At 42.5% G+C, this 15,781-nt stretch overlaps 1 protein-coding gene across 1 annotated transcript in view; it reads right to left on the bottom strand.

The window, feature by feature from the left end:
- The window catches only part of LOC135542302 (rho guanine nucleotide exchange factor 3-like), a 126,326-nt gene that overhangs the window by 85,597 nt on the left and 24,948 nt on the right, over positions 1-15,781 (bottom strand). Inside the window, exon 2 of the mRNA XM_064969180.1 lies at positions 1,790-1,856. Coding sequence (XP_064825252.1) covers positions 1,790-1,856 — 67 coding nt within the window. The remainder of the gene's footprint in view (positions 1-1,789; positions 1,857-15,781) is intronic.

Here is a 15,781-nt window from a genome sequence, read left to right as displayed (position 1 = left end):
GGTCTGTTCTTCAAAGCTGTTGTAAAGGACTCAAGAATGTTAAAGATCCACTTGACACCCGCAGGATTGTTCTTTTCAAGGCACAATAATAATAGGTTAACAAATAAGTAACAAGCCAGTAATTACCGAAGAGATAATAAATAGGTCATGAAGTGTTTGATATATCAAAGACACAGCATACACTGTGGCTCCAACGTGAAATCTCTGGAATGTTTAAAACGCCGAAGCCTTGAAGTGCAACATGACATTCTGACACTTCAGACCCCAAAAGAAGGCATTTTCCTAAATGTGTTGGGCTAAACAATACAACACCAATATTTCAAACAAACTTTCATCTTCTACAACATCCTGACCAGAGACGCAGCAGAGCAGACAAATAGTGGTGTGTCCTAGAGAGGTGAGGTGCCAGAGAGGTGCCAGCCCCTGGCCTTTGTTTACGTTGGCTGTTCCGACCACCATACTCACCGTCTGCTCGCCCAGCCGACAATGTCTCGGTCCCGACGCTAGCGTCGCAGCAATGTGTAGGAGGGAGACACTGAGCTGAGGCCCGAAAGCCATAGCAGGAAGAGGAAAGGCGGGGCAATGAATCGCTCTCTTTGTCATATTGACCGCCAGGCAGGACAGGAATGTCTTCGTATTGACTGTCAAGAGTCCTCAAGCTACTAGGACCTCAGATGATAGGTTCTTTGACCTGAGTCAACTGATCTACAGCCACAGTGTGTAAGTGTTGAAGATGATGTTACATCCAAAGACACTAGTCCTACCCAGAGCCTAAGATTTAGATATTCCAAACATATTCCTTATAGAAGTCTTGGATATAATCTAAATACAAAGCTCTGGGCCTACCTATCGTATCATTACAATGTAATAATAAATGCTCTTACATAAGGCCATTGTGTTCGAAAACGTTACACAACATACATTTTGATGTCTTTGTTTCCTTGCTGCCTGACAGTAGTGATAAATCAATTCGAGAATCTCAAAAGCAAAACCGGCAAGTTCTTAATTCCTCTGCCCTTCAGTTTCATTTGATATATAAACCGTAATCAAATGCTTTAAAGATCAATCCAGTTTGTCACACTTTTCAGAGTGAAAGCAAAATTATTCTGTAGGCCAAAACACACTTAAGCTGAAATTGCACCCATTTCCATACATAAGAGTGCACTAATTTTGACCAGGGAACATACAGGCACCTCTCTCTCAGGCAGAGGCAGACCTTCAATCTAACACCAAACACACATACAGGGGAGAGACAATTGCAGGGGATCCTGGGTGAGGATTAAAAAAATAACTTCATTTAAATTGGTAAGTCCGTTAAAAACAAATTCTTATTTACAATGACAGCCTACCCCAGCCAAACCCGGACGACACTGGGCCAATTGTGCGCCACCCTATGGGACTCCCAATCACGGCCGGATGTGATACAGCCTGGATTCGAAGCAGGGACTGTAGTGACACCTCTTGCACTGAGATGCAGTGCCTTAGACCGCTGCGCCACTCGGGAGCCCAAATCATGCATGATTAGCATGATAAAATTACATAATGCCCTACTGGTAAATTAAAAATAAACAGACATTACTTAATTTAAGTGGGGATAAGAGATCCATCATTGTCAGAAAGATTGGGAATTAATCAATGAAATTGCTCTGAGGAAGATTCAGGGGAGTATGAATATGACTGTGTTAATGCATTCACCCATGTGCGCGCACACACGCGCACACACACACGCATGCACAGTCTCATTCAGATGCTGACTAACAATAGTTCTAACATTGTGTAAACCACTTACCCCTCTGAACATCCAGCTGTCGGGCGACGGGCGGAGAGAGAAGGAGCTCTTTTTTTCCAGTGTCTGCCTGAAGAAGGAGAAGAGAGTAAGAGAGGGTCAGAGAAAGAAAAGAAAAGCAGTGTAAATCTCTGTCCATTAAACCACAACACAGTCCAAACAAAGACACTAAAGATACTGCAGCAGCCCCAGCCTCTAATCACATTCACTCAAGACATACCCTCAGAGACCAAACAAATGACATCACCACTCTGTTAATGTTAATGGGAACTTGCACTGATGGAGTGGCCCTTTGAACTTCAGGAAACAGCTAATGGAGCCTGAACACACGCATGCACACACTCTCTCTCAGTCACACACACATACACACACAGCTGACGGAACCGACACCCCCATGCAGGTCCCTAAACATTTATTCAAGTTTATTTTATTTTTTAAATATTTGTTACATTGTAGAATAACAGTGAAGACATCAAAACGATGAGATAACACATATGGAATCATGTAGTAACCCAAAAAAGTGTTAAACAAATCAAAATATGTGTTATATTTGAGATTCTTCAAAGTAATTAATAAGTGTGCCTTGTTAAAAGTTCATTTGTGGAATTTCTTTCCTTCCTAATGAGTTTGAGCCAATCAGCCAATCAGTGTTGTGACAAGGCAGGGGTGGTATACAAAAGACCAAGTCCATATTATGGCAAGAACAGTTCAAATAAGCAAAGAGAAATTACAGTCCATCATTACATTAAGACATGAAGGTCAGTCGATTCTGAAAACATCAAGAACTTCAAATGTTTCTTCAAGTGCAGTCGCAAAAACCATCTAGCGCTATGATGAAATTGGCTCTCATGAGGACCGCCACAGGAAAGGAAGATCCAGAGTTACCTCTGCTGCAGATGATAAGTTCATTCGAGTTACCAGCCTGAGAAATTGCAGCCCAAATAAATGCTTCACAGAGTTCAAGTAACACACACATCTCAACATCAACTGTTCAGAGCAGACTGCGGGAATCAGGCCTTCATGGTCAAATTGCTGCGAAGAAAGCACTACTTAAGAACACCAATAAGAAGAAGAGACTTGCTTGGGCCAAGAAACACGTGCAATGGACATTGGACTGGTGCAAATCTGTCCTTTAGGTCTGATGAGTCCAAATTTGAGATGCTTTGTTCAAACCTCTGTGTCTTTGTGAGACGCAGAGTACGTGAATGGATTATCTCTGCATGTGGGGTTCCCACCGTGAAGCATGGAGGAGGAGGTGTTATGGTGTGGGGATGCTTTGCTGGTGACACAGTCTGTAATTTATTTAGAATTCAAGGCACATTTAACTTCTTGGTGACAGGGGGGCAGTGTTGAGTAGCTTTATGAATAAGGTGCCCTGTAAACTGCCTGTGTCACGCCTTGGTCTTAGTATTTTGTGTTTTAGTTTATTAGTTGGTCAGGCCAAGGTGTGACATGGGTTTATTGTTTGTTGTATTCTTAGTGGGGTTCTTTAGTCATTGGGATTGTAGCTGATTAGGGGTGTGTGTTGCATAGGTTTGGCTGCCTGAGGCGGTTCTCAATCAGAGTCAGGTGATTCTCGTTGTCTCTGATTGGGAACCGTATTTAGGTAGCCTGGGTTTCGCTTTGCATTTCGTGGGTGATTGTTCCTGTCTCTGTGTTAGTTTCACCAGTCAGGCTGTAATAGGTTTCACGTTCCGTTTGTTGTTTTGTATTGATTAGTTGTTCATGTATAGTTTGTTTGTTTGTCTTCACTAATAAACATGAGTAACCTACACGCTGCATTTCGGTCCGACTCTCTTTCAACAAAAGAAGAACGTCGTTACAGCCTGCTACTCTGTCCCAGATGCTAATATATGCATGTTATTAGTAGTATTGGATAGAAAACACTCTGAAGTTTCTAAAACTGTTTGAATGATGTATGTCAGTATAACAGAACTCATATACCAGGCAAAAACCTGAGATAAATCCAACCAGGAAGTGGGAAATCTGAGGTTTGTAGTTTCATTTAAGTGATTGCCTATAAAATATGCTGTGTCTATGGGGCCAGATTGCACTTCCCAGGGCTTCCAGCAGGTGTCAACAGTCTTTAGAACGTTTTTTGAGGCTTCTATTGTGAAAGAGTGTTGAATAAGAGCTGTTTCAACAAGTGGACTAGGCTGTGGCCAATCAGTTGTTTACTGCGCGGTCACTCGGGTGCGCCGTTCCTTCTTTTTCCTCTGTAATGAATACACTATTGTCCGGTTGGAATATTATTGAAGTTTTATTATAAAAACACCCTATGGATTGATTGTAAACATCGTTTGACATGTTTCTACAAACTGTAATGGAACTCTTTTGACATTTCGTCTGGATGTTGCGCTTGCGCATTGTGCGATTGGAATAGTGAACTAAACGCAAGAACAAAACAGAGGTATTTGGACATAAATATGGACGTAATCGAACAAAACAAACATTTCTTGTGGAAGTGGGAGTCCTGGGAGTGCATTCTGACGAAGATCAGCAAAGGTAAGTGAAGATTTATAATGCTATTTATGACTTTTGTTGACTCCACAATTTGGCGGGTAACTGTATGGCTTGCTTTTGTGGCTGAACGCTGTTCTCAGATTATTGAATATTGTGCTTTTGCCGTAAAGCTTTTTTGAAATCTGACACAGCAGTTGCATTAAGAACAAGTTTATCTTTAATTCTTTGTAAAACCTTTATCTTTCATCAAAATTTATTATGAGTATTTATGTTATTTGATGTGGCTCTCTGCTATTTCTCCGGATGTTTTGGAGGCATTTCTGAACATGGTGCCAATGTAAACGGAGGTTTTTGGTTATAAATATGAACTTGATCGAACAAAACATACATGTATTGTGTAACATTGAGTCCTGGGAGTGTCATCTGATGAAGGTCGTCAACGTTTAGTGATTAATTGTATCTATATTTCTGCTTTTTGTGACACCTCTCTTTGGTTGGAAAATGGTTGAATGCTTTCGATGACTACTTGCTGATCTAACATAATGATATGTTCTGCTTTCGCCGAAAAGCCTTTTTGAAATCGGACACTGTGGTTGGATTAACGAGAAGTGTATCTTTAAAATGGGGTAAAATACTTGTATGGTTGAGGAATTTTAATTATGAGATTTCTGTTGTTTTGAATTTGGAGCCCTGCAATTTCAGTGGCTGTTGGCGAGGTGGGACGCTAGCGTCCCGAACGATCCCAGAGAGGTTAACCAGCATGGCTACGACAGCATTCTGCAGCGATACACCATCCCATCTGGTTTGCGCTTAGTTGGACTGTCATTTATTTTTCAACAGGATAATGACCCAACACACCTCCAGGCGGTGTAAGGGCTATTTCACCAAGAAGGATAGTGATGGAGAACTGCATCAGATGACCTGCCTCCACAATCACCCGACCTCTACCCAATTGAGATGGTTTGGGATAAGTTGGACCGCAGAGTGAAGGAAAAGTGCTCAGCATATGTAGGAACTCCTTCAAGACTGTTGGAAAAGCATTCCAGGTGAAGCTGGTTGAGAGAATGCCAAGAGTGTGCAAAGCTGTCATCAAGGCAAAGGGTGGCTACTTTCAAGAATCTCAAATATAAAATATATTTTTATTTGTTTAACACTTTTTTTGGTTACTACATGATTACATATGTGTTATTTCATAGTTTTGATGTCTTCACTATTATTCTATAATGTAGAAAATAGTAAAAAAGAATAATAAAGATAAACCCTTGAATGAGTAAGTGTGGCAGTAGAGGCATAATCTGATTTTACTTATATCACAAATTGTGCAAAATAAACCTAAAATATAGTCATATAATCATAAATACAGTTTATATTGGTGTAAAAAAACATTAGGAACACCTTCCTAATATTGAGTTGCCCTCAGAACTGCTTCAATTCGTCAGGGCATGGACTACAAGGTGTCGAAAGCGCTCCGCAGGGATGCTGGTCCAGATTGACTCCAGTGCTTCCCACAGTTGTGTCAAGTTGGCTGGATGTCCTTTGGGTGGCGGACCATTCTTGATACATACGGGAAACTGTTGAGCTTGAAAAACCCATCAGCGTTGCAGTTCTTGACACACTCAAACCGGTGCACGTGGTACTACCATACCCCATTCAAAGGCACTTCAATGTTTTGTCTTGCCCATTCACCCTCTGAATGGCACCCATACACAATCCCTGTGTCAGTTGTCTCAAGGCTTAAAAATCCTTCTTTAATCCGAAGATGATTAAATCCTCCCCTTGAAGTGGATTTAACAGGGGAAATCAATAAGGGATCATAGCTTTCACCTGGTCAGTCTATGTCATGGAAAGAGCCGTGTTTATAGGTTTAATACCAATTTTCTGAATAAATAGCCTCTAAAATACACTGTATATGTAAACAGACCATAAATGTCTCAATTGTTGTTTTCCTGGAAAGCTAAGCATGCTATTATATGATACAATATCAGTACTTGTTGCATTTACAAATGGTCTAAGTCCTATCAGCTACTGATTTCAACCAGTGTATGGCTATGGATTGACTGCATTGTTTAAGTGGAATGTTGATGTATTGGCAGTTAATTAGAAAAATGTCTGGAATCATTCCTCTACAACTGGCTGTCTAACTAGCTAACAAACATAAGCCTACAGTGCAGATAAAATCTTCAAATTCATTATCTTACACTATCTTATCAAAGTACTGGCAAACCATGGTCGACCAACTCCCTGACCAAAATGGCTGAACTTTATGTCATCATAAGCAGGTTCATGTCCCTTCTATGTAGTATTTTAATTCCTAATTCTATGGGGGTGAGCTCTCCAGGGAGTTTGGGGGTCAGGGGTGTGTGGAGTGTGTGCCATGGATGGTCTGAAGGACAGACACGATTCCAACCTCTACTCCCAGGTTAGTCTCCTGTGACACACTGTAACATAAATGTTAACTGGCCAGCGCACGGGAGATTTTGTTCTGGGTTCAGACCTTTGTCCAAAAGGTGGGCAGCCAGTAAGTAGCTACGAGCTGAAATAAACAACAGTCAGGGTCACACAATAGGAAATAAGTTCAGTCAGTAGTCACTAGCACACAAATACAATAACCGAGTTAAACTACCATAGGTCTTGGCACCTCCGTAAGGTCAGAGTTAGATAAAAAAAACTTCAGGCCTAAGTCTGTCAACAAGCTACGCACATGTCAGTAAAATATTGAATCAAATCAAATTTTATTGGTCACATACACATGGTTAGCAGATGTTAACGGGAGTGTAGCGAAATGCTTGTGCTTCTTGTTCCAACAGTGCAGTAATATCTTACAAGTATTCTAACAATTCCCCAACAACGACCTAATACACACAAATCTAAAGGGGTGAACGAGAATATTTACATACAAGTATATGGATGGCTGAGCGGCATAGGCAAGGGGCAATAGATGGTATAAAATACCATTTATACATGTGATATGAGTAATGTAAGAAATGTAAACATTATGAAAGTGTCATTTTGAAAGTGGCATTGTTTAAAGTGACTAGTGATCCATTTATTAATGTGTCCAGTGATTGGGTCTCAATGTAGGCAGCAGCCTCTCTGAGTTAGTGATTCCTGTTTAGCAGTCTGATGGCCTTGAGATAGAAGCTGTTTTTCAGTCTCTTGGTCCCAGCTTTGATGCATCTGTACTGACCTCGCCTGCTGGATGGTAGAGGTGTGAACAGGCAGTGGCTCAGTGGTTGTTGTCCTTGATGATCTTTTTGGCCTTCCTGTGACATCGGGTTCTGTAGGTGTCATGGAGGGCAGGTAGTTTGCCCCCGGTGAAGCGTTGTGCAGACCGCACCACCCTCTGGAGAGCCTTGCGGTTGAGGGCGATGCATTTGCCAACAGGATGCTCTCCATCGTGCATCTGTAAACGTTTGTGAGGGTTTTGGGTGACAAGTCAAATTTCTTCAGCCTCCTGAGGTTGAAGAGGCACTGCTGTGCCTTCTTCACCACGCTGTCTGTGTGGGTGGACCATTTCAGATGTGTACGTCGAGGAACTTAAAACTTTCCACCTTCTCCACTGCTGTCTCTTCGATGTGGATAGGGGGGTGCTCCCATTGCTGTTTCCTGAAGTCCACGATCATCTCCTTTGTTTTGTTGACGTTGAGTGAGAGGTTGTTTTCCTGACACCACACTCTGAGTCCCCTTACCTCCTCCCTGTAGGCTGTCTCGTCGTTGCTGGTAATCAAGCCCACTACTGTTGTGTCGTCTGCAAACTTGATGATTGAGTTGGAGGTGTGCATGGCCACGCAGTCATGGGTGACAAGGGAGTACAGGAGGGGGCTGAGCATGGACCCTTGTGGGGCCCCAGTGTTGAGGGTCAGCGAAGCGGAGATGTTGTTCCTACCTCCACCACCTGGAGGCAGCCCGTCAGAAAGTCCAGGACCCAGTTGCACAGAGCGGGGTTGAGACCCAGGGCCTCCAGCTTGATGATGAGCTTGGAGGGTACAATGGTGTTGAATGCCGAGCTGTAGTCAATGAACAGCATTCTTACATAGGTAATCCTTTTGTGATGGCAATAGCCTGTTGGGGTGGTATGCATATTGAAGTGGGCCTATGGTGGATGGTAAGGTGGAGGTGATTTGATCCTTGACTAGTCTCTCAAAGCACTTCATGATGACAGAAGTGAGTGCTATGGGGCGGTAGTCATTTGGTTCAGTTTTCTTTGCCTTCTTGGGTACAGGAACAATGGTAGCCATCTTGAAGCATGTGAGGACAACAGACTGGGATAGGGAGAGATTGAATATGTCCGTGAACACACCAGCCAGCTGGTCTGTGCATGCTCTGAGGACGAGGCTAGTAGAGAAGAATACTGTTCTCTGTCTGAGAACACCAAGCATCAATCATCATCCACATACCAACATTCCTCTTCTCTCTCTCTATCTACCTCTCTCATTCACACTTTCTCCCTCTCTCCCTCACCCCTTGCAGGAAGAAAACACTCCTGTATCTCAACTAAAAACTTTACCTTAGCTTCTGCTCCAAACTATGACCAGGAGCTATTGACACCCTGCGAAACTCTCCACAAAAATCACCTACTGACAACATGGGTTAACCATTCGTTACTGCACACCTTAGACAAATATAAGTCAGTTTAGGACACTCAGGAAGAACATTAACCCACTGTTTGACAGTAATAATATTCTAGTCAGTATAACTGATTAGATTTGTGCTTCATTTTCCTAAGGGTAACTTAATTATGAGATAAATATAAAATCATAATGTGATGTAAGTGTATATTAATAATATGATCTTAGTGTATAATCTAATATTATAATACTAATATTATTTTCCGATATTCTCCTTCTAACTCCCTGGATGAAAGATTGATCCTGTGTGATTCCTTGTATGTTTTGATATGAGTCTGTTGCCTTACTTCATCTAGTTCTGTTTTTCATCATCATTACACAGAATAGTACACTCTTAGAAAAAAAGGTGCTTAGTAGAACCATACAAGGTTCTTCGGTTTGTCCCCATAGGGGAACCACCTTTTTTAGTCCTGGGATGAACCCTTTACTGAGGGTTTTACCTAGAACCCTCTATGAAGGGTTCTACCTAGAACCATTCTATCCTCTGAAGGTTCTTCCTACAACCATCTATGAAGGGGAGGCAGGGTAGCCTAGTGGTTAGAGCGTTGGACTTGTACCCGAAAGGTTGCAAGTTCATATCCCCGAGCTGACAAGGTACAAATATGTCGTTTTGCTCCTGAACAGGCAGTTAACCCACTGTTCCTAGGCTGTCATTGAAAATAAGAATAAGAACTTATCTGACTTGCCTAGTTAAATAAAGATTTAAAAAATATAAAAAGGGTTCTAACAAGAACCCTTTTACCTTTGGAGGTTTCTTCAGAGAACCTTCTATGAACGGGTAGAACCCACCAGCCTTATTAGCCTTTAAAATGTAACGATTTATGACAATACATAACATACACTACCGGTCAAAGGTTTTAGAACACCTACTCATTCAAGGGTTTTTCTTTATTCTTCCTATTTTCTACATTGTAGAATAATAGTGAAGACATCAAAAGTAATACATATGTAATCATGTTATAACCAAAAAAGTGTTAAAATATATTTTATATTTGAGATTCTTCAAATAGCCACCCTTTGCCTTGATGACAGCTTTGCACACTCTTGGCATTCTCTCAACCAGCTTGACCTGGAATGCTTTTCCAACAGTCTTGAAGGAGATCCCACATATGCTGAGCACTTGTTGGCTGCTTTTCCTTCACTCTGCGGTCCGGCTCATCCCAAACCATCTCAATATGGTTGAGTTCAGGGGATTGTGGAGGCCAGGTCATCTGATGCAGCACTGCATCACTCTCCTTCTTGGTAAAATAGCCCTTACACAGCCTGGAGATGTGTTGGGTCATTGTCCTGTTGAAAAACAAATGATAGACCCACTAAACCCAAACCAGATGGGATGGCATATCGCTGCAGAATGCTGTGGTAGAAATGCTGCTCAAGTGTGCCTTGAATTCTAAATATATCACAGACAGTGTCACCAGCAAAGCACCCCCACACCATAACACCACCTCCTCCATGCTTCACGGTGGGAACCACACATGCGGAGATCATCCGTTCATCCACACTGCGTCTCACAAAGACACAGAGGTTGAAACAAAAAATCTCCAATTTGGACTCCCGACCAAAGAACACATTTCCACCGGTCTAACGGCCATTGCTCATATTTCTTGGCCCAAGCAAGTCTCTTCTTATTATTGGTGTCCTTTAGTAGGGGTTTCTTTGCAGCAATTCGAACATGAAGGCCTGATTCATGCAGTCAACTCTGAACAGTTGATGTTGAGATGTGTCTGTTACTTGAACTCTGTGAAGCATTTATTTGGGCTGCAATTTCTCAGGCTGGTAACTCGAATGAACTTATCCTCTGCAGCAGAGGTAAGTCTAGGTATTACATTCTGGTGGCGGTCCTCATGAGAGCCAGTTTCATCAAAGCGCTTGATGTTTTTTGCGACTGCACTTGAAGAAACATTCGAAGTTCTTGACATTTTCAGAATTGACTGACCTTCATGTCATAAAGTAATGATGGACTGTCATTTCTCTTTGCTTATTTCAGCTGTTCTTGCCATAATATGGACTATGGACTTGGACTTTTATGGACTTGGATATGGACTTTTACCAAATAAGACTATATTCTGTATACCACCCCTACCTTGTCACAACACAACTGATTAGCTCAAACGCATTAAGAAGGAAAATAAATTCCACAAATTAACTTTTAAGAAGACATACCTGTTAATTGAAATGCATTCCAGGTGACTATCTCATGAAGCTGGTTGAGAGAATGCCAAGAGTGTGCAAAGCTGTCATCAAGGCAAAGGGTGGATATTTGAAGAATCTCAAATATAAAATATATTTTGATGTGCAGCACTTTTTTGCTTCCTACATGATTTCATATGTGTTATTTCATAGATTTGATGTCTTCACTATTATTCTACAATGTAGAAAATAGTAAAAATAAAGAAAAACCCTTAAATTAGTAGATGTTCTAAAACTTTGGACCGGTAGTGTATACCATAAGGCCCTTCTTTAAGGGCCTAGTTACAGTTGAAGTCGGAAGTTTACATACACCTTAGCCAAATACATTTAAACTCAGTTTTTCACAATTCCTGACATTTAATCCGAGTAAAAATTCCCTGTTTTAGGTCAGTTAGGATCACCACTTTATTTTAAGAATGTGAAATGTCAGAATAATAGTAGAGAGATGTCACATACATAAAAAATGGAGCGGCGATGGCTAGAAAGCCGGTGACGTCGACCTCCAAATGCCGCCCAAACAAGGAGAGGAGCCGACTTCGGCGGAAGTCTGTCACGCCCTGGTACTTAGTATTTTGTGTTTTCTTTATTATTTTGGTCAGGCCAGGGTGTGACATGGGTTTATTATGTGGTGTGTTTTGTCTTGGGTTTTTTGTAGGTATTGGGTTTGTGTATTAGTAGGGTTATCTAGAAAAGTCTATGGTTGCCTGAAGTGGTTCTCAATCAGAGGCAGGTGTTTATCGTTGTCTCTGATTGGGAACCATATTTAGGCAGCCATATTGTTTGAGTGATTTGTGGGGGGTGATTGTTCCTGTCTCTGTGTTACTTTGCACCAGTATAGGCTGTTTTGGTTTTCGTGTTACGTTTCTTGTTTTTGTATTGTTCGTGTTTATTCGTTATTAAACATGTATGAAAATTACCACACTGCATTTTGGTCCGATCCTTGCTACATCTCGTCGTCAGAGGAGGAGATAGAAGAAAACCGTAACAGAATCACCCACCACAACAGGACCAAGCGGCGTGGTGACAGGCAGCGGCAGGAGGAGCAGCGATCACAGGACTTCTGGACTTGGGAGGAGATCCTGGATGGTAAAGGACCCTGAGCACAGGCTGGGGAATATCGCCGCCCCAAAGCAGAGCTGGAGGCAGCGAAAACAGAGAGGCGGCATTACGAGGAGCGGGAGAGGCAGCGATGTCAGGATTTTGGGACATGGGAGCAGAATCTGGACTACACTACTTGGGAAGAGATAGACAGGTGGTCGGTCAACCCAGGGAGAATGTCGGAGCCTGCCTGGGATTCGATGGAGCAGTCCGAGGAAGGTTACAGGAGAATGAGGTTGGCGAGACGAACACGGCGGCGTGGAAGGAAGCCCAGGAGTCAGCACCAAAAAATTATTGGGGGAGGGGCTCACAGGGAGTATGGCGACGCCAGGTAGGAGACCTGCGCCAACTTCCTGTGCTTACCGGGGGGCTAGAGAGACCGGGCAGGCACCATGTTATGCTGTGGAGCGCACGGTGTCTCCAGTGCGGGTGCATAGCCCGGTGCGGTACATACCAGCTCCTCGTATCGGCCGGGCTAGAGTTGGCATCAAGCCAGGTAAGGTTGGGCAGGCTCGGTGCTCAAGAGCTCCAGTGCGCCTGCACGGTCCGGTCTATCCAGTACCACCTCCACGCATCAGCCCTCCGGTAACAGCTCCCCGCACCAGGCTTCCTGTGCATGTCCTCGGCCCAGTACCACCAGTGCCACCACGCACCAGGCCGCACCAGGCCTTCAGTGCGCCAGGCCTGTCCAGCGCTGCCAGAGCCTTCCTCCTCTCCAGCGCTGCCGGAGTCTCCCGCTTGTTTAGCACTGCCAGAGCCTTCCTCCTCTACAGCGCTGCTGGAGTCTCCTGCCTGTTCAGCGCAGCCAGAGCTGCCATTCTGCATGGAGCAGCCAGAGCTGCCATTCTGCATGGAGCAGCCAGAGCTGCCATTCTGCATGGAGCAGCCAGAGCTGCCAGTCTGCATGGAGTTGCCAGTCTGCATGGAGCAGCCGGAGCTGCCAGTCTGCATGGAGCAGCCAGAGCTGCCAGTCTGCATGGAGCAGCCAGAGCTGCCAGTCTGCATGGAGCAGCCAGAGCTGCCAGTCTGCATGGAGCAGCCAGAGCTGTAAGAGATTTATTTCAGCTTTTATTTCTTTCATCACATTCCCAGTGGGTCAGAAGTTTACATACACTCAGTTAGTATTTGGTAGCATTGCCTTTAAATTGTTTAACTTGGGACAAACGTTTTGGGTAGCCTTCCACAATAAATTGGGTGAATTTTGGCCCATTCCTCCTGACAGAGCTAGTGTAACTGAGTCAGGTTTGTAGGCCTCCTTGCTCGCACACGCTTTTTCAGTTCTGCCCACAAAAGTTCTATGGGCTTAAGGTCAGGGCTTTGAGATGGCCACTCCAATACCTTGACTTTGTTGTCCTTAAGCCATTTTGCCACAACTTTGGAAGTATGCTTGGGGTCATTGTCCATTTGGAAGACCAATCTTTAACTTCCTGACTGATGTTTTGAGATGTTGCTTCAATATATTCACATTATTTTCCTACCTCATGATGCCATCTATTTTGTGAAGTCCACCTGTCCCTCCTGCAACAAAGCACCCCCACAACATGATGCTGCCACCCCCGTGCTTCACGGTTGGGATGGTGTTCTTCGGCTTGCAGGCCTCCCCCTTTTTCCTCCAAAGATAACGATGGTCATTATGACCAAACAGCTCTATTTTTGTTTTATTAGACCAGAGGATATTTCTCTAAAAAACACAATCTTTGTTACCATGTGCAGTTGCAAACCAGCTTTTTTATGGTGGTTTTGGAGCAGTGGCTTCTTCCTTGCTGGGCTACCTTTCAGGTTATGTCAATATAGGACTCGTTTTACTGTGGATATAGATAATTTTATACCTGTTTCCTCCAGCATCTTCACAAGGTCCTTTGCTGTTGTTATGGGTTTGATTTGCACTTTTTGCACCAAAGTACGTTCATCTCTAGGAGACCGAATGCTTCTCCTTCCTGAGCGGTATGACAGCTTCGTGATCCCAAGTTTATATTTGCGTAACATTGTTTGTTACATGGTACCTTCAGGCATTTGGAAATTGTTCCCAAGGATGAACCAGACTTGTGGAGGCCTAAAAATTTGTTTCTTAAGTCTTGGCTGATTTCTTTTGATTTTCCCATGATGTCAAGCAAAGAGGCACTGAGTTTGAAGGTAGGCCTTGAAATACATCCACAGGTATACCTCCAATTGACTCAAATTATGTAAATTAGCCTATCAGAAGCTTCTAAAACCATGACAACATCTTCTGGAATTTTCCAAGCTGTTTATAGACACAGTCAACTTAGTATATGTAAACTTCTGAGTGTGAAAATAATCTGTCTGTAAACAATTGTTGGGAAAATTACTTGTGTCATGCACATGGTAGATTTCCTAACCGACTTGCCAAAACTATCGTTTGTTAACAAGACATTTGTGGAGTGGTTGAAAAACGAGTTTTAATGACTCAAATCTATGTAAACTTCCGACTTTAACTGTACATCCTAACACAGTGGTGTTGGGAATCTCCTGGTTTACAGGCCACATCACACCTGCAAGTTACATCATGCTGCCTTGTAAAGTGATTACATCATGCTGCCGTGTAATTCCTATTGGAATCCAGAGTTAGGTTGTCCAACAAGTGGAATTGTTAATTACTCAAACCTGCATTCAGAATGACTGACTATTAAGACTACCCTAGTCATCTAAACTGGAACAACCATCTCAGTAACAGTTGCAATAAATCCAATTACTAACAGATTGGATTAGTTTAGAAAATGGTATGTTATCTTTGTGTAGTATAAAATGTATCAACCAATCAAAAACACAGATATTTCAGTAACACAAACAATTCCTTAAATCTCCCTGCAATAGAGCATGCTGGGAAATATTATATATGGTTCTATGTAGAACCCCTTCTTGCCTTCCAAACAATCCTTCTTGCCTTCCAATGAATCATCAAAGAACCCTTTCTTCCAAAAACAGTTATTAGGATGATAAACGTTCTAAGTAGAAACCTTTGACTTACAAAGAACCCTTCCCAAAAAGGGTTATACTGATCAAAATGGTTCTTGGTAGAACCCTATCCCTCCTCAAGAGTGTATATCTGACCATTCCATGTGTTGTTGGTTCATAGAAGAGTAACGTGCTTCTTTACATACAGTGCCTTCAGAAAGTATTCATACCACTTGACTTGTTGTGTTACAGCCTGAATTTAAAATGTATTAAATGTATTTTTTTACTCACTCATCTACACACAAGACCCCTAAATAACAAAGTAGAAACATTTTTTTTCAAAATTTAGCAAATTTATTGAAAATGAAATACAGAACAATCTTATTTACACACAGTGGTGTGAAAAGTATCTTTTTGATACTAAATGTTATCAGATCTTCAACAAAAACCTAATATTAGATAAAGGGAACCTGAGTTTACAAATAACAAAATAAAAGTATACTTATTTTATTTATTTAATTAACAAAGTTATGCAACACCCAATTCCCCTGTGTGAAAAAGTGATTTCCCCCTTACACTCAGTAACTGGTTGTGCCACCTTTTAGCTGCAATGACTGCAACCAAATGCTTCCTGTAGTTGTTGATCAGTCTCTCACATCGCTGTGGAGGAATGTTGGCCCACTTTTGCCTGCAGAACTGCTTT

Source organism: Oncorhynchus masou, chromosome 6, assembly GCF_036934945.1.
Source record: "Oncorhynchus masou masou isolate Uvic2021 chromosome 6, UVic_Omas_1.1, whole genome shotgun sequence".
Lineage (NCBI taxonomy): Eukaryota > Metazoa > Chordata > Actinopteri > Salmoniformes > Salmonidae > Oncorhynchus > Oncorhynchus masou.
Note: the sequence above shows the minus strand (reverse complement) of the source record. Positions and strands in the feature narration are given on the sequence as shown.